This window comes from Acomys minous (genome assembly GCF_964271855.1).
Source record: "Acomys minous genome assembly, chromosome: 8".
NCBI lineage: Eukaryota > Metazoa > Chordata > Mammalia > Rodentia > Muridae > Acomys > Acomys minous.
Genome location: NC_140489.1, coordinates 101,381,953 through 101,400,644, shown reverse-complemented (window position 1 = coordinate 101,400,644; position 18,692 = coordinate 101,381,953). Strand labels below are relative to the sequence as shown.

At 41.3% G+C, this 18,692-nt stretch overlaps 1 protein-coding gene across 7 annotated transcripts in view; it reads right to left on the bottom strand.

The window, feature by feature from the left end:
* The window catches only part of DTNB (dystrobrevin beta), a 216,508-nt gene that overhangs the window by 160,347 nt on the left and 37,469 nt on the right, over positions 1-18,692 (bottom strand). For all 7 annotated transcript variants that reach the window (XR_014781191.1, XR_014781192.1, XR_014781193.1 and 4 more), the window contains exon 5: positions 1,586-1,671. Coding sequence is in view for 2 of the 7 variants with exons in the window: in XM_084792601.1 (XP_084648727.1) it covers positions 1,586-1,671 (86 nt within the window). In the remaining 5 variants the exon portion in view is untranslated. The remainder of the gene's footprint in view (positions 1-1,585; positions 1,672-18,692) is intronic.

Below are 18,692 nucleotides of genomic sequence, written 5' to 3'. Positions count from 1 at the left end.
TGCAATCTGAAAGAAGAAGCTGGAGCACAGACGGACACCAAAGCCACAGACAGAAGAACGTAAATAAAGAAACTACAGTGGTGGACGCTAGCAAACAGTATTCCTTGCCTATGCCATTATTCACCTCAAGCAAGGAGAACACACCTGAGAACGAGACACAGCAGCCAAAACTGACTATTAAATATGGGTTTCGGGTGGTTCTCCCATAATAGCTACTTAAGTAAAATATTACATTTGTGATGTTTCTCTGCCAGTGACAGCAAAGAGATCTCTAAAGACAGTGCACCATCCAATTAGCCAGTGACAAAGGACATATAACCAAACAACACAAAAAAGCACAGTATAGCTAACCCCGGAAACGATATTTGTATCTGTGTGTGTGCATCATAGAACTCAGAGACTGGTCCTCTCCTTCTACCACGTGGGTTCTGGGGTCCTGTGAGGCTTCCAATAAGGACTTTAACCTCCTGAGTCATCTATCACCCCCACCTCACCCCACCCCACCATGCAACACACAAAATTTCAACACTTCATTTTCATTTATCTCAAACATGGTACCTAACCCTAAGTATGCATGCCTCTGCCATAACAGTATTAGCACAGAAGAGAATAAAAATCACTAAAAACTAGGCTCTGAATTTAAATGAATACCCCTCTGCTGCCCTCCGTAACTGCCACCTAGCTGTAACCATAACTGTTGCCACCTAAACTAATGACTGAATAAGTAAAAACCTCAAGCAGCAAAATTAGTTACAAATTTCATCTTCCCTGACTTGACCTGATCTCCCTCCTATATATCTACTGAATAGTAAATGCAGAAACGGTGGCCTGCAGAAAAGGAAAAACAAACAAAAACACAGAAACAAAAAGCAAGTAACAGCAACAAAAGGAAAAGTAACTGGGATGGGACAGAATGGGCTGGGAGGAAGACCAGGCTGCCAATTTCTTTTTTAGTTTCTTTCTTTTTGCTTTGTTTTTGGTTGTTGTTGCTGTTGTTGTTTAAAGAGTGATTGATTGATTGATTGATTGATTGATTGATTTAGTATACTGTGTTCTGTCTGCACACCACAAGACGGCACCAGATCTCACAGATGGTTATAAGCCATCATATGGTTGCTGGGAACTGAACTCATGACTTTGGAAAGAGCAGTCGGTCTCTTAAACCCTGAGCCACCTCTCCAGCCCCAGGCTGCCAGTTTTTAACTAACCGCTCAGGGACAGTTTGGTCTCTGCAAACATCACCTGGTAATGAATGGAGTTAGTAAGAAGGCTAAACTTGACCAAGCCTAGTAAAAGCAATTAAATTTATTTCCTAACTAAAAACACAATCATCTTCAATCACATTTTTACTAATATGGAAGGCATTTTTAAATGTCAATATCATTATTCTGAACTTCAGATTTCTCACTTAAAAACAGTATCAAGAAGCGAAACCAACTTGTCCATCTGAACAGTAGGTAGCACATTTGGAGCCAACTGCTACAATATAGCTTCTGCCAAATTTCTATAAAACATTCATTCGCTTAAGATTATTTAAACACCCTACTTTGAAAATAAAAACTTCAAGTAATATGAAAATACTTACATCTCAATTTGTCCAGCATTTTTCCACCACACATGGCTGCTAACATAGCTTTAACTGAAAATACGGTCAACTTGCCTCGGCCCTCACTGCAAAATAAATGTTAGAAATAATTGCTATCTGAAACCACAAAAGCAATCAAACGTATCTCTAAATACTGAGTACCTAATAAATCGATTCCTGCACTCACATGCTTTAATTTTTACCCCATTTATAAACTGTTTTCACTCTTTGAAGAACTAAGGTTCATCTATATTTGGCAGAGATAGCTAAAATTAACAAGTAACAGGACAGTGAATTTTACAAACAGCTTGAATCTCTCTTAGTTCTGCAGGAAGAAACCAAATGGGTGAACCCGAATTGACTTTCCTATTAACAAAACATTACATCCATACCCGGAGTGGCATTAAGTGGTCAAAATTGAAAGAGCACCCAGTTTAAATATAATTTAAAAATATGCCCCCAACATTGGGATAGAGCAGTTTATTACTACACACTAAGCAGCAAGTGCATACTGCTGTGAAGAGCTTCACAGGATATTCATCTTTGTTTTTCCTGTAACAGTCTTTATGTGATGATGTGAAGTGTGTTTTCTTAGAAGCCTAATCATGTCTGTCACTCAGCTTCTGTACACCACTGTTGAGAGAGTGAAGGGGAAGGGTGACACTGGCTCTTTAGGACTAGAAAGATGGAAAAAAGACCACAGTGAATGCTGTGCATCAGCAGCAGATTGGGGCAACATCACCAGAGTACCATTGTTTTAGTCACACCTGCTTTCACTGCAGATAAGAAAATCCTCAGCATATGTAGTGGTCTTTACAATAATCTTATACAGTCTGTGACCATGAAGCTTTATAGTAACTTAGAACAAAACCTTTGCAGTGAGGAGAGATTACCATGCTGACTTTGGAAATGCAAACACCCTATTATATTCACAGAACCCAGAGAGTATTTCCCAGGCTGAAGACACAGCTTAGTGTAGAGTGGGTCCCTAGCATGCTTGAGGCCCTAGATTCAATCTCCAGTACTGGAAAAACAAAAGAAAACACAGTGCTTCCCACTTCTCCACCTTCTTGTATTTAAAAAGATCACATCTGAAAAGAAGAGTACAGTCCATAGCCATAAGCTGTAGCTGAGTTTTTAACTATGATATCTCATTATTTTACTCATAAAACATAAACCCTATAGCTATCTAAAACAAAAAAGGGTTTTTACAAACATTCAGTTCTTCAGGAATAAAGACAATGTGCTATATGTAAGGCAATACAGGTCTGGAATGATGAGAAAGATTCTTTTGTCAAACAGCCACTCTGTTATACAGGCAAAGTCAGCATCTAAAGAATCACTAGCTGAATTTAAAAGTCTCTCTCTCTCTCTCTCTCTCTCTCTCTCTCTCTCTCTCTCTCTCTCTCTCTCTCTGTTCTTCAAGTTTTAGATGAGGTCTTCCTATCCCTCAATGATTTGGAACTCATTATGATGCCCAGGGTGGCTTTGAACTCAGAGCAATTCTCCTATCTTAGTCTCCCAAATGTCGTAATTACAAGCATGCATTACCACACCTAGCACAAAAGCATGGACTCTTCAGAAGGATTGAAATCATCTGTGAATAAAACTCAAACCAGAAGCATAAGAACTGGTGAGAGCCTGAGAATTATACCCTAGGGATGCTGAGGAGGTTGAACACAGCCTAGAGCAAACGCACAGGCCTCAGAAATGCTTAAGAAAAAATTGCCCCATACGTGTCATAACTACTGACCTCGAAGCAATTATTACCAATAGTTCTGATGGGATAGAAAAGGAATTATTATAAGTCTTCATGTGTCTGACGTGACCTAGACAAAACAAGCAGGAGAGTTGGTGTAGAAATGCAATTATTCTTTATATCAACTGGATTCTTAACAAAAGAGGAGTGTGGAACAAGGTGGGGGTGGTAAGGAAAGGGGATAAAACTGTTCCATTCTTGGCCAGGTAGTGGTGACATACGCCTTTGGTCCCAGCACTCTGGAGACAGAGGCAGGAGGATCTCTATGAGTTCAAGTCCAGCCTGGTCTACAGAGCTAGTTCTAGGACAAGCAAGCCTACAAAAAGAAACCCTGTCTCAATAAACCAAAACCAAGCAAACAACCAAACAAAAAACTGTCCTATTCTTTTCCCAAAGAATTTCCATATTCAAGAATCCTAGGATGGGCATGGTGGCAAATGCCAGCACTGGGAGGCAGGGGCAGGCAGGTCGCTGTGAGTTGGAGGCCAGCCTGGTCTACAGTGTGAGTCCCAGATAGCCAGGGCTACACAGAGAAACCCTGTCTCAAAAAAAAAAAAAAAAGAATCCTAGAATGATTGCTGAAGATAACACCTACATATCTCATTGAACATGGAGAAGTCAACCTGGTGCCTAACTAGAGCCTTCACACCTCTACTAACTTGTTTATGGTACTGCAAGGTATTCTGCATGCTACTGGAGAGGAAATCCTAACACCAACCCAGCTACAAAACCTTCCATCTATAATGGTGACCTGTCTGCATGGACATTAGTGCAATAGTGACACAACAGTTGTGGGAGTAACCAACCACTATCCAATTAGATTAAAGGTCCATTCCATGAGATGACAGCCATTCCTGACACTGCTCAGGTGGCCAGGAACCTGAAACTAGTCAGGGTATGAGGGGAGGAGGACAGGGGCTACGGACCAAATACTACTAGAACATAGCAATAAAATGACTCCCAACAACACTCTGCTATACTCATAAATCACAGCCAGCACCGAAGATGCTTCCTCCTGCAGGAAATGGCAACTAAAATGGAGAACCACAACTGGGCAAAGTGCGGAGTGAGAGACCTTAGAGCACGCAGTCCTAATGGGATGTCTTCACCAAACCCCTTCCTTCAGGGCCCAGGGATCTATGTGGAAGAGGGAACAGATGGATTTTAAGTGTCATGGGGGATAGTCCACACTAAAGAAACAGTGCCTTCCAGATACAGCAGGATTAAAAACACATATGAACTAACAGACTGTGGCAGCATGCACAGGTCCAAGCCAGATGCAGTACTAGCAGAAGCAGAAGCAGACACAGGTCCTATCCCTAATCCAGATGCTAGATCCAACTGACAACCACTTACAAAGGAAAAATGAGTTTTTCCCCAATGGAGAGAGAAGTCACACTTAAGGGAGGCCCCATGAACAATAGTAGATAGCCTGTACAAAACAAAGTCAGCAGAGGTGAGAGAGAAACAGAGACAGAGAGAATATATTTGTTTTTGTGCTTTTCTTTCTTTTTTCCTGTGTCTATTTGCTTTGTTTTGTTGTTGTTGTTGTTTTACTTGGCCCATCTGTTTTCTTAAGAGAGAGAAAATGCACCTGAAATTGCAGCTGCACAGGTGGGGAAGATTTGAGAGGAAACAAGGGGGGTAAGTTGTGTTCAGAATACACTGCATGAACAAAAATTATTTTAATTTTAAAAACTGCTGGGTGGTAGTGGTGGTGGTGGTGGTGGCAGCAGCAGTGGCACACATCTTTAATTCCAGATCTCAGGAAACAGAGGTAGGTTAACCTGGTTTACAGAGTGAGTTCCAGGACAGCCAGGGCTATACAGAGAAATCCTGTCTCAGAAACAAAAAACCTAGAATGTCTTCAAGAGCGCACACTCATCACTTGCTGCACATCTGCAATTTTAAAAGACCAGAAATTGTCAAATGTTCATAAACAGAAGAGTGACTGATTAGCATTAAAAAAAAAAGGAATAAAAAAAATGAAAGATAAAGAATTAGTTCTAAGTGGAGCATGGTGGCACACACCTTTAATCCCCAGCATTCAGGAGGCAGAGGCAGATGGATCACTGTGAGTTCAAGGCCAGCCTGGTCTACAAAGAAGGTCCAAGACAGCCAAGGCTACACAGAGAAACCCTGTCTCGGGGGTAAAAAAAAAAAAAAAAAAAAAAAGTTAGTTCTAAGGCCTAAGGATATAATCAGTTAGTAAGATGTTTGCCTAGTATGAACTTGAGTCCCACAAAGCATACATGTGTGATCATTCAGGAGGTGGTGGAGGAATTTAAGGCCATTTAAAATAAATAAATCCAAGAAAACTTGCTATTCAAAGCAGACAGTGAAGCCAGGCTTGGCAGCACACACCTGAAATTTCATCTATACAGGAGGTTCTGAGGCAGTATGTCCGCCAGCCTGAATGTAGCAAGAATCTGTCTCAAAATAAAAATAAAGATGGGCTGAGATTTAATTCAGTAGTAGAACACTTACCTTGTAACACCTAATACTAAAGTGGGGGAGCAATGTACAGAATAAATAAGTACTAGAGTACTGTCTAGCAAAATGCTTCAAAAGGAAAGAGAAAGCAGGAAGCAGAGAGAGATGGCTCAGCAGTGGTGAGCACTGCCTGTGCTCCTAAAGAGTCTGGCTTTGATTCCCAGCACCCACATGATGGCTTACAAACATTTGCAACTCCAGTTCCAGGGGATCTGAGGACACTGCACACACTTGATGCATAGACACACATGCAAGCAAAACACCCATACACATAAAACAAACTTTAGAAAAGCTCTATTTCCACACAGAAATGATTTGTAAAAGGATATTGAGAACAACAACTTAACTCGACAACGAGAAGAGGCAAACAGCTTTAATGAAAGAAGAGGTTGATCACTTCTCATTGGAAAAAGGGTTCCCAAGTCAGTTACCTAAGCACCCAATTTACAACCACAGGAAAACAAACAAACAAGCAAACCCAGGAAATTGAACTCCAAACATAAAATAGAAAATGAGTATGAATAAAAGCAGGAAATAATGAAATTGAAAATAAAAGTGGGGGGGATCAAGAAAAGGAAAAAGCTAGTCTCAAGCAGATCACTAAGAAGGAAAAAAAATAGATACGAATTACCAAATTGAGAATGAAAACAGGTGTGGTGGTTCATGCCTGTAATCTCAGCACTTAGGGAGGCAGAGGCAGGCGGATCTCTGTGAGTTTGAGGCCAGCCTGGTCTACAAAGCGAGTCCAGGACAGCCAAGGCTACACAGAGGTATCTGTATCAAAAACAAAACAAAAAACACACAACAACAACAGAGAGACAGAGAGAGAGTGAAACAGAACAGGACTTGGGAAATGGCTTCATGAGTCAAGTGCCTAACAAACAAGGACCTGAATTGGGACCCTTAGCACCCATATAAAAAGTCAGGTGTGATGGCAGTGTCTGTAACCCCAGCCAGAAGGGGTGGAGACTTGAGGATCAGTTTGATTCTCACACCATCTAGAGACAGACTGAAGACTCAATTCCTTACACTCAGAAACCAGTGTACATCTGACCGGTTATAAATCAGGGGTCCGTGTAACTTCTTCCATGGATTTGACCAACTCATAGAATTTAGAGCAACTATTTATGTTCACACAGTTTATTCGTAGGAACACAATGGAGGATATAGAGGAATGTGAAAAAGATACATAGGATCCATGTAAGAACGAGCACCGAGCCCCTATACACTCCTCAGGCCACGAGTATGTCCAGCCTTGCAGAAGCTCTCACACTCCGTTCTCTGTTCCACCATCAGCAAGGGTAGTAGGAACCAAGGCAGGTACTAAACACAAAACCAGGATTCCCCAGGTGCCCATGGCTCACGGAAACTGTCAAGAGCAAGGTCACAGGCCACCTGCAAAGTTGTTATCATCTCACAACTCTAAAACTCAGGACGGAACATGTTCATGGAAATCACTAAAATAACTGGGTGTGCTTAGATTACTCCCTAAGAAGATATCTGAATATCTTCTATTTTGGTACCTAAGGCTCACCATTATTTTTAAAACTCTTCCTGTTATTTTAATATGCATCCTAAGTTGAAAACTAACACAATACTCAGGGTGCCTAGTTATGCACTTACACATTTTAATCCTAGAGACTTTGTATTTCAGACAGTGGTGGCTCACACCTTTAATCCCAGCACTGGGGAGGCAGAGGCAGGTGGATTTCTGAGTTTGAGGCCAGCCTGGTCTACAGAGTGAGTTCTAGGACAGCCAGAGCTACACAGAGAGACCCTTTCTTAAAAAACCAAAAGACTGCCTTTCTCCCAAATCTCTCTGCTCTGTAAATTGATCTCCCTATGATCCTTAATCTCAAATACCCCTATTTTTCTCAGCATTTAAAGCTCTTCAACTTGCGCTGGAGAAATGAATGGCTCAATGGTTAAGAACACTGACTGCCCTTCCACAGGAAGGGCATCTACAGGACCGCTAACAAGCACCTGTAACTCCAGTTCCAAAGGATTTTAAGCCCTCTTCTGGCCTCTGTGGGTACTGCATGCACATGATACACAGACATACATGCAAACAAGGACACTCATAACATAAAACAAAATAAGTAAATTACCAAAATATTTTTGAAACCTCCTTTAACATCATTTATAATATAATATAATAATGTGGTGTGTGTGTGTGTATGTATGTATGTATGTATGTATGTATGTATGTATGTATGTATGTATTTTGGCTCTAAATCTCACTTTCTTCCTTCAAAGAGACAAAATAATATCTATTCCTTGTTATGGAAAAGAAACTTAAGTCATCTGTGCAAAGAGAAGGAAAGTATACCAGCACATAGGTACAAGCAGGAGAGACAGACCAAATGCTCAACCCTTCAGTGAAGAGGGTCGTAACCTCCATAAACTCGGCACAACAGTTCTTACTGACACTGTAGCATTTTACTTTTAAAAAATCATTCTAATAATTAGCACTTATACAGCATTTCTTAATCTTCAAAACATTTTAGAAACAATAATGTTTTAAAAATACTTTACATACTTTATTCTAAATATTCTCCAACTCAACTGTTACATATATTACTCCTAGATTCAGTCTTCTGTTATAATACAAAAGATATAATTATTGATATATCTAGAGCAGCACTAAAACACCATTCATTAGGATTATTACTAGTCTCCATGGCTGCTCTCTAACCAAGTGATTTCCTCAGGATACTTATAGTAAAAAGGGTCATACAGTGCCACCTTTCCGCCCCCATCACCAGGGTCATGCAGTGTGTGGCCCCTTCACAAATCATCCTGTGTTTTTCCAACCATTTTTCTTATCCATGACAGCCACACAGCAATCTCTAAACACAGTCTCCACCCAACAAAGCACAGATCCTCTCTCCACTGCGCCAGCACTCTCTCAGACAAACTGCGCATCACCTGCTTTCCTGAGAGTATGGCAGTGTCAATGGGCTACTCATTAAGAGTCAAGGAATATGTAAATAAAGCTGAAGAGGGGCCAAATTCTGGCAAAAGCATGGGTATTCAAGATTAAAGGTGGTGTAAGGGAGATAAATTTACAGAACAGAATTATTTGGATAAAATGCTGAGAATCTTTTAAGCATGTAGCTCGGCATTCTGAGAGTAGGAGGTGAGCTCAAGTCTTATCAAACTATCACATACAGGTTTGGATTCACAATTCCTACTGTCCAAGGGCTTACTGAGTCTTCAAAAAGGAACACTGGGTTGGAGAGATGGCTCTGTGGTTAAATGACCTGGGTTTGATTCTCAGCACCCACACAGAGGCTCACAACCATGAGTAATTCCAGTTCCAGGAGATCTGACACCTTCTTCTGGCTTCTGTGGACATTGTATGCATGTGGTACAAAGGTATATATGCAGGCAAAATACCCATACACACAGAATAATAAATTTTTAAAAATAGCTATTTGTGGTGGCCTTTAATCTCAGCACACAGCAGGCAGAAGCAGGTGGTTCCCTGTGAGTTCGAGGCAGCCCGGTCTACAAAGCTGTATAGTGAGACCCTGTCTCAAAATAATAATAATGAAACAAGAAAATAAAGCCCCTTAGCTCCCCCTCCCCTTCACTATTTGCTAAGCCAACACCAGCACTGGGCTCTCTGACAAACACCTTTCTTGGCTATTTCCCATACTGTCCCCAAAGCTAAGAAAGTGTCACTTTCAGTTCTCTGGTGGTTTTTTAAAGCTAGGCATTTTCCCCCTACAATTAGGGGCAGGGAGAGAAGCTGTAGTCACGTAGAAGCTATAACCCTTGATTATGCTCTTCATCTAACTGATTCTTCTGGAACTCCCTCCTGACCTTCCCACCAGGCATGTAGAGTTACTTGATGGGCAGCACACACGTTCCATGACAACGAGTGGTGAGCTGCCACTTGGCAAAGCCTGTGTACGGTCAAACCTCACAAATGTCCATGTTTTGCCACTTCTAATATAAAGTATAAGTTTCCGTCACAATTAATTCTCTTCAAGCAAGATTTGGATAAATCACAAACCATGTAACTCATTGCCATGGCCTATGATAGCTGGGAGCTGAGTGTAGGTCAACAATTTAAATACAACACAAGAGTGCATATTAGCCCTATCCAGAGACTAAATGGAAGGCTGCAAAGAAACTTGTTATTTTAGCCCCACCCAAACAGCAGCCTGCACTACGCACTGTTCTACCTTAGACTACTGCATGACTCATGTCCACACACCTACCATTTTATAGACTGACAACAAACCTCGCACCTAACTTCTAAAAGGGCTTTTTAATTTCCAACACTGAGGAAATACCATTTTAGCTCTGTGCCAAGTGGGGCAGACAGTGAATCATCCTGAATAAGCAGTGATGTAAAACACATAGGTACCTTCAGAAGATTCTGCAAACCTCACCTGTGCCCTCTGCATGGAAACCGTTCGTTTTGGTTTAATAAAGCCTCAAATTCCACCTATCTTTTGACCAACTAACCTCATCTGGGCGATGTTTGCTGGCCGTGCATTATCTAATAGGAGACTGATATTCAAATTAAGATGTTTGAAACAAGACTACTGGGACACTTTTTACTTAAATGAACTGTTTCTGGATCTTTAGCAAACAACTGCGGATGATGCCAACCATAAATTAGTACTTCTTGTATGAAAATAGATCTGTACTTTAGAAACACTGTTACCAGTCCAATTATGCAATGTTGCTAAAAGAGCATTTCTCTTTCATTTCCAGAAACGTGTATTTTTCCAATTAATCATAATATAAAAAACTTCAGAGTGAATGAATTATAAAATAATCAACTGCAAGTTTAGAATCCACTTAACAAGGAACTCAAACAGCTTAATCAAGTACAACAATTTCAAATTTAACCTGATTTTCTCACAATCAGATACCTGCAGCTTTTCACTTCATCTTACAGACTCGTGTGCCGAGTCCAGCACTGTGCTTACTAAGGAATCACAGACATCAAAACACAATCTCGGTCCCCACAGTCTCCATCTCATCGCACACTTACAACGCTTTTAATGAGACGATGCATAAACAAAAGCCAAGACAGTTAAACAGCAACAACTATGGGTCCTCAGAGGGGTGAAAATGGGGGTGGAGGTGCTGAGGAAGAGGACAGCCTGGGTAAAACCTGAGATGACCTCTGGCAGAGACTGGGGATTCTTGAGGCAGGATCAGGGTGGGGCTAGGAGCAACCAAACTATAAAAAGAGAGAAATAAGCACACCATGTTAGGAAAAAGTTCCTCAGGGGGCAGGTGGAGCCTGGTGTGGGCAGAGGACTGGCGCAAGAGTCTTGGAAGGGTTCTGAGGTGAAGCCACATCCTTATCATGCTCATTTGGAGAGTTCCTCTCATCAGAGTCCGGAAAAAAAAAACCAAAAGTGAGAATCAAAAGCAATACACTTATATGAAGTATTTGTCCATAAATAATATTTTTTTAAATTGTAATACAAATGAAAAAAATCTGAACTACTAGCTAGTGCTTCAGTCTTTGTATGCCTGCCTCGCCCTGTATCAGGCTGACCTGTGGAAGAAACACTGCAACTCCAGAAAAAGAGGTGAGCGTGCTTCCAGCTCACTTGTTTCTGTTCCCAGGTGCCTCAGGGTGCCTCAGCTTACTTGTTGCAGCATGGCACACAATGGCACACAGTGGTCTCGGCAGAATACACAGGTGGTGGCACCCAGTTGGTAGGATGTAGTGATGACACCCAGACGCCCTCCCCCTGGTCCCCAGGCCAGCTATCTATAGCCAACACCACTTAGTCACGCTATGCCATGTCCTGGAAATTTCCTAACAACGCTGCATTAAGTCTACTGTTATGGAAGACTCTCCTATTTGCCCTAAAACTCCAGTTTTATGTGGCTTTTTTCCTTGTTGTCTTGAGGACATCTAAGAAAAAGCAGGGATACAAGTACAGACTGTGCAAGAATGTAAAATGCCTGTGCCGCCCAGGACCACACAGCTTTGCTGAGAAACCACTAATAAAGACTGGAACCTCATATTATGTTTCCAGCAATGTCCATTCCATGCTCTTGGCTGGGGATTTAAGGAATACATTTGTTTTTATGTAAAATGGAGTAATCTGTTACTACTTTGTACTGGGGTGGGGTGGGGAGGACAGGACACACACGTGACACTGACTGTATGTACCCATAGCCTCAGGAATGCTAAGCACAGTTTTATGGTATCCAAATTAAATGTCAAAATAACAACTTTTTTTGTTTGTTTTGTTTTGTTTTTGTTTATGGAGACAGGGTTTCTCTGTGTATCCCTGGCTGTCCTGGACCTGCTCTCTAGACCAGACTGGCCTCCAACTCACAGTGATCTGCCCGCCTCTGCCTCCCCAAGTGCTGGGATTAAAGGTGTGCACCACCACGCCTGGCTTCCACAAATACAACTTTAAAATGATTGCAAGTCTAATTTTTAAACTACACAATTTTTTTTTCATGTAACTCCATCATAAATTAGATATAGATGGTCCTCCAGCTTGTTTGACTTAATAATTTTTTTTACTTGATAGATATGAAACTGGTATGTATTCTATAGAAATCAGACTTTGAATTTCAATTCTTTCCTAAAATAGCATCATGTAGTTTAATACACTTGAATGTTCTCTCCCTCTATGCTGATCAAAGCAATACAATGTAGCTCCCAAGACGTCACAGGATCACAATTAACAGGCCCTTCCTATAAATAGGTTAAGTTTAAAGAGATTGAACCATTAAAGTGAGAAACATTAAAAAAGAAGAAAGAAGTCATTATGCCAACAGTCAGAAAAAGAGAGAAAAATAGGCAACATTTGAAGAAATAATGGGCTACAAGTAATGACAAAGTGGTTCTAAACAACATTTCTAAGAAGTAAAGGAAGAGGGGGGAGGAGAAGGAGATAGAGAAAGAGGAAGAAGGGGAGGAGTTAGAGAAGGAGGAGGAAGGGGGAGGGGAGAAAACCTGCAAATCCCCCTGAGCACCAGCAAGGATAAATGAGTCACCAGCACAGGACAGGAGAGGGGGGTCTGTGTATGCCATGATTCCTGGAATTGCTCTTACCCTGCAAGTAACTCTGGGATTTCTGAGGGAAATCCCAGGTTACTTTGGATGGAAAGCCCTGGAGTTCATCAAAGAGATGGTGGTGTGAGAAGGACATCAGGGCCTCAGGAAGGACAGCATCAGAACTGGAACAGAGGTCATCCTGGAAGGCCAGGGTCTCTAGGCACCTGGCAGAAGCCCACACATATCCCTACCTAAAGAAAAACAGTCCCCAAGACCTCAAATAACTATCACATAATAACAACTAAAATAATAATGGTACCACGTAGCATTTGGCACATAATTAAATAAAATAATTCAGATAGGAAGACACTATAAGTGAAAAACAGAAACAAAAACTCCCATATAAAACCCAAGTATTAGGCTGAGGCACAGGTGTAAAAGAATGGAGCTTACCATATTCAAGAAATAAGAAGCAATAATCAAATACTTGACAGAGAATTAGATTTTTTTTAAAAACTTTGAAAAATTGTCAAACGGTGATGATGCATGCCTTTAATCTCAGCACTTGGGAGGCAGAGGCAGGTGGATCTCTGTGAGTTCGAGGCCAGCCTGGTCTACACAGCGAGTTCCAGGACAGCCAGAGCTGTTACACAGAGAAACTCTGTCTAGAAAAAACAAAAACAAAACAAAACAAAAACTTTCAAAAATAAGACTCTTATCTGGCAGCTGGTGGCTCACACCTTTAACTCCAGGGAGACAGAGGCAGGCAGATCTCTGTGAGTTCCAGGCTAGCCTGGTCTATAGAGTGAGTTCTAGAACAGCCAGGGCTACATAGAAAAGCCTTGTCTCAAAAAGTCAGATAAGTAAATAAATATTAAAATTTTAAAATCTGACTCTCAGAGATTCTCAAACTAAAAAGAAAATCATTAAAATTAATGTTGAAAGGCTTAAACATTGATGCTCACCGTACCTGGAAAACATATTGGAAGAAAAAAGCCCAGAACAAAACCCAAAGAGGAAACATGGCAAATTCCCAAAAGATGCTAAGAGAAAACACAAAGTATATATAAGGAAGAACACCATACATAATCTAAAATTTCACAGAGGGAGAGGAAACTTTAAAGAATTATCAAACAACCCATTAAAAACCTAAACAGAATATAAGCACAATAAATACAAAGGAAATCTCATCATGGTGATGTCATACGCGTGTTTTTTTCTTAATCTTAAAGGTTGCAAGAGACAGATTAACATCAAAGAAGCCAAGACAACATACTTGGCTAACTTCTCAACAGAAGCCAACAAGCTCAGAAATAGCATTCCTGAGCTTTGCGTGGAGTGCACACCTTTAATCTCAGCACTCCTGGAGGCAAAAGCTGGTGGATCTATGAGGTGAGGCTAGCCTGGTCTACTTAGTAAGTTTCAGGAGAGCCACAGCTACCTAGTGAAACTGGTTCAAAAAAAGAAGTAACATTCTTAAAATGTTGAAGAAAACCTTTATCAATCAGGAACTGCGTGCCAAATGAAAATATCTTTAGGAATGAAGAAAAGCTTTTTTTAAAAAATGAGGAAAACATATAAAAATATGACACACACAAAGGAAACACCTCAGGCAGACGGAAGTCACTCCTGATGACAGCAGTCTTGCGGATACTTCAAATCAAACAGATGGTGATTATTTATGCAATTATATCATCTAACTTATTAGCAAATTTACTCATGATTTAAATGATGTTGATGCTATTTTTAAAAAGCTAATCTAGGGCTGTTGAGATGGCTCAGCAGGTAAAGGCCTGACCAACTAAGTTCAATCCCCACATAGTGGAAGGAGAGAATCGACTCCTGCAGACTGTCCTCCGACCTCCACACACTCACCATAGTGTAAAAATGCACAATAAATAAGTATAAAAACAGCAAAAATAAGGTTTAATGCTCGTTTAGTTGCCAGGTGTGGTCATGTACACTTGTAATCCCACCAAGTGGGACACAGAGGCAAGAGGATTGCAAGTTAGAGGCCAGCCCAGGCTACTGGAGAAAAAGTGTTTCCAAAAACAACAATCTGGGGCCTAGAGAGATGGCTGCATGGTGAGGAGCACAGGCTGCTCTTCGTTTGCTTCCCAGCACTCACGTGGTGGCTCCCGACCAACTGTATCCCTAGTTCCAGGGGATTCAATGCTCTTTTCTAGCCTGCGCAGCCACCAGGATACATGTGGTGCACAGACATTCACTCAGGAAAAATACTCACACATATAAGATAAGAACAGTAAAATAATTTTAAATACCTGCTTAGTTTTAGAGGTATGAGAAACAAAAATGCACCATCACAATAGTATAAATAGACATAAGTGAAAATACTTTAGAATCTTTCATTACCCAGGGAAAGTATAATAATAGTTAATATTGGGTTTTGAAAAGTCAAAAACACGGGCTGGAGAGATGGCTCAGAGGTTAAGAACACTGTCTGCTCTTCCAAGGTCCTGAGTTCAATGCCCAGCAACCACATGGTCGCTCACAACCATCTATAATGTGATCTAATGCCCTCTTCTGGCTTGCAAATGTATATGCAGGCAGAACACTGTATAAAAACAAATAAATAAATCTTAAAAAAAAAAAAAAGAACCTTGATGTTAAAAAAAAGAAAGAAAAGTCAAAAACACAAGCTATAATCTCCAAGATTAAAGAGAAAAAAAGGAAGAAATATAGATGAAATAATCTTTTTTAAAATTTTATTTTATTTTATGTGCACTGGTGTGAGGGTATCAGATCCCTGGAACTGGAGTTAGAAACAGTTGTGAGCTGCCATGTGGATGCTGGGAACTGAACCTGGGTCCTCTGGAAGGGCAGCCAATGCTTTTAACCACTGAACCATCTCTTTAGTCCCAAAATGAAATAATCTTAAGGATTATCACAACTGCAATAGCTAACAGTCTTTTACAACTGACAAAAATAAAATAAGCAGAGCATTGACACACGTCTTTAATCCCAGACTTCGAGAGACAGAGACAGGTGGATCTCTGTGAAGTTCCAGACTAGCCTGGGCTATATAGTGAGACCTTGTCCTTAAAAATAATAACTTAGCTGGGCGGTGGTAGTGCAAGCCTTTAATCCCAGCACTTGGGAGGCAGAAGCAGGAAGATCTCTGAGTTTAAGGCCAGCTTGGCTTACAGAGTGAGTTCCAGGAGAGCCAAGACTACACCGCTACACAGAGAAACCCTGTCCTGAAAAACCAAAAAATGAAATAAAATTAATAATAAGCTGGGCATGGTGGCGCATGCCTTTAATCCCAGCACTCAGGAGGCAGAGGCAGGTGAATTGCTGTGAGTTCGAGGCCAGCCTGGTCTACAAAGTGAGTCCAGGACAGCCAAGGCTACACAGAGAGACTCTGTCTCGAAAAACCAAGAAAAAGAGTTAATAATAATAATAATAATAATAATAATAATATTATTATTATTATTATTATTATTATTATTATTATTATTATTATTATTATTAAAAACTAAATGTGAAAAATCCAAGGTTAAATGAGGAGGCAAGCAGTTTGTTTTGTTTTCTGAAACAAGGTCTGTGTAGCAGAGGATAACCTAAATTCCAGACTCCACTTCCTGGATGCTGCAATTATGGTCAAGTGCCGCCATGCCTATCTTGAAAAATCTTTTTTTTAAAGAAGTAAGAAAGTGATAAAAACAAATCAGGGTCCTACTCACCTGCAAGGCACAGGTCAGTGGGATGGGACCAGAGAAAACAGAAACAAACAGAAGTTACTGCCAGGGTTCAGATCCTTGGGGTAGACAGTGGCTACATGGATTTATTATTTCTAGGAATGAATGAATAAATGAATGAATGAGGGAGGGAAGAAATACATGCAAATCACCACCACCACCATGGAAAAGTGATGGCAGCAGCCCAGGAGAAGCTGGTGAAGGGCTCAGATGGTCCTGAGGGAAGAGAGACTCTACAGGAGCCACACAGACCAGAGAGATGATCAAGAGGTAGAAATGACAGACTCAGCGACTGACTACATGTAGACTCAGGAGAAGACAACCCATCAGTGACTCTCAGGTTAAGTTAACTGATGGGCACATGGGCCACTTCCTGCCAAAGGGATGCACAAGCTTAGTGTGCATGAGCGTCGTGGCAGTGAGCACCAAGGCACGCAATGGCTCTCTGCATACCTCGTGTATCCACTGCTCACCACATGAAAGCATACAGTCAGGCTAAGAACGAAACGACCATGTACCCCAGGGGTGCACACACTGACAGTCTGAGTGTAAGACATAACCTGCACATACTTGGCCCAAGGGCTCTGGCCTGAAGGGAAGTTTGGGTACTTCTGTTTGATATTCAGAAGAATGGGCCCTCTGCTTCTCTCGTTTAAGGACGAGAGAAGGAAAAGGACGTGGTAGGAGTTGATGGCGGGCATTTTTTGAAGTCAGCCCAAAGACAACGCTGATGCAGGAGGACTCGGCCAGGAGCAGCTTGAGGAAATGCAGCTGGAGCAGAAGCACAGGGCTGGCTTCCTGCAGTCTCCTGATAGCCTGGAATCTAAGACACTAAACTAACACACAGGCAGGAAACAGAGAGGGGGCTGCTAGGAAAAGCCCAGAATATAAAATGGCCAAGACCTTGCGAGGCAGCCCTCACCCCTGCCTTTCCCTACACTGCTCTCTCACGGCCTCTCGGCCTGAGCAGCCCACAGGACATCTGCACCTGTGGAGTGAGGGACCAGAGGGAGGGACTGAGTTTGCCAATGTTTCCTTGCTCCTTGTGGTTTCCAGTCAGTCCTCCTATACACAGACGCCTGGCTTTCCAATGTTCTTTCAGTTCTTAAACAGTGTTTAGAACTCTCATCTTTAAAAGAAGTTGAATCCTCAGAAAATATTCACTTAAGGAACAATATTCTAAACTCCAATTGTTCCTAACCTGTGTGGGAGTTTTACAATCTACTATACCACTCAGAAATCACTAGACAAAAATACTGACTATACATCAGGAGGTGAAAAAAGTTAAGATTAACTGATTATTCAACTCAATCTTTAACCTTGAAGAACTACAAATACAAAGTATGAAAGACTCAATAATAATTAGTAGTTAGGTAATTTCCATAGCAAAGGAACTCCCCAGCCTAAGTAATAAATTTGCCATTCAATAAAATGGCACCATGTGATAGTCAGTGTGATGGCCACTAAAAGATGGCCACTATGTGATGGTCACTATGTGATTCAGGTCACTGAAAGTTGGCCAATGTGTGATGATACTGTGAAGGATTTAACAACTAAATGCTCCGATATACAAAACAAAAGTCAAATTATCAGATCCAGTCTTGTTTCTCGTATAAAGAAGCAACTTTAACTTTAAGGAGAGCTAAGCAGTTCTTACCTTATACAGATCCCAGAGCTCATAAAGATACGATGATATACTCTTACACCTCTCTGCACCTCATCTCTCTGCACTTGCTAGTTCTGTCTGCTTTACCCTTTCATTCGTTTCCTTCCTGTCCCCACCCCTCACCCACCCCACCCCACCCCTTTGGCAGCACTGGGGATTGAACCTAGGGCACTCTACACAGCACCAGCCCTTCTCTGTTTCTTCTGATAAACTGTATAGCTATTCTGGTTTGTTTTTTTTCTGTGTGTGTGTGTGTGTGTGATGCATGCAAACATGGCTGCATGAGGCCATGCATGTACACACAGAAGCACATTAGGAGACTTCTATCATTCTCCACCTTCCTACGTTGAGACAGGGTCTCTCACTGAACTGGAAGCTCACAGCTTTGCTAAATTGGCTGGGCAGCAAGCTCTCAGCACCTGCCCTTTCAACCTCTCAACCAACACTGAGGTTATGGTCATGAGCAGCCATGA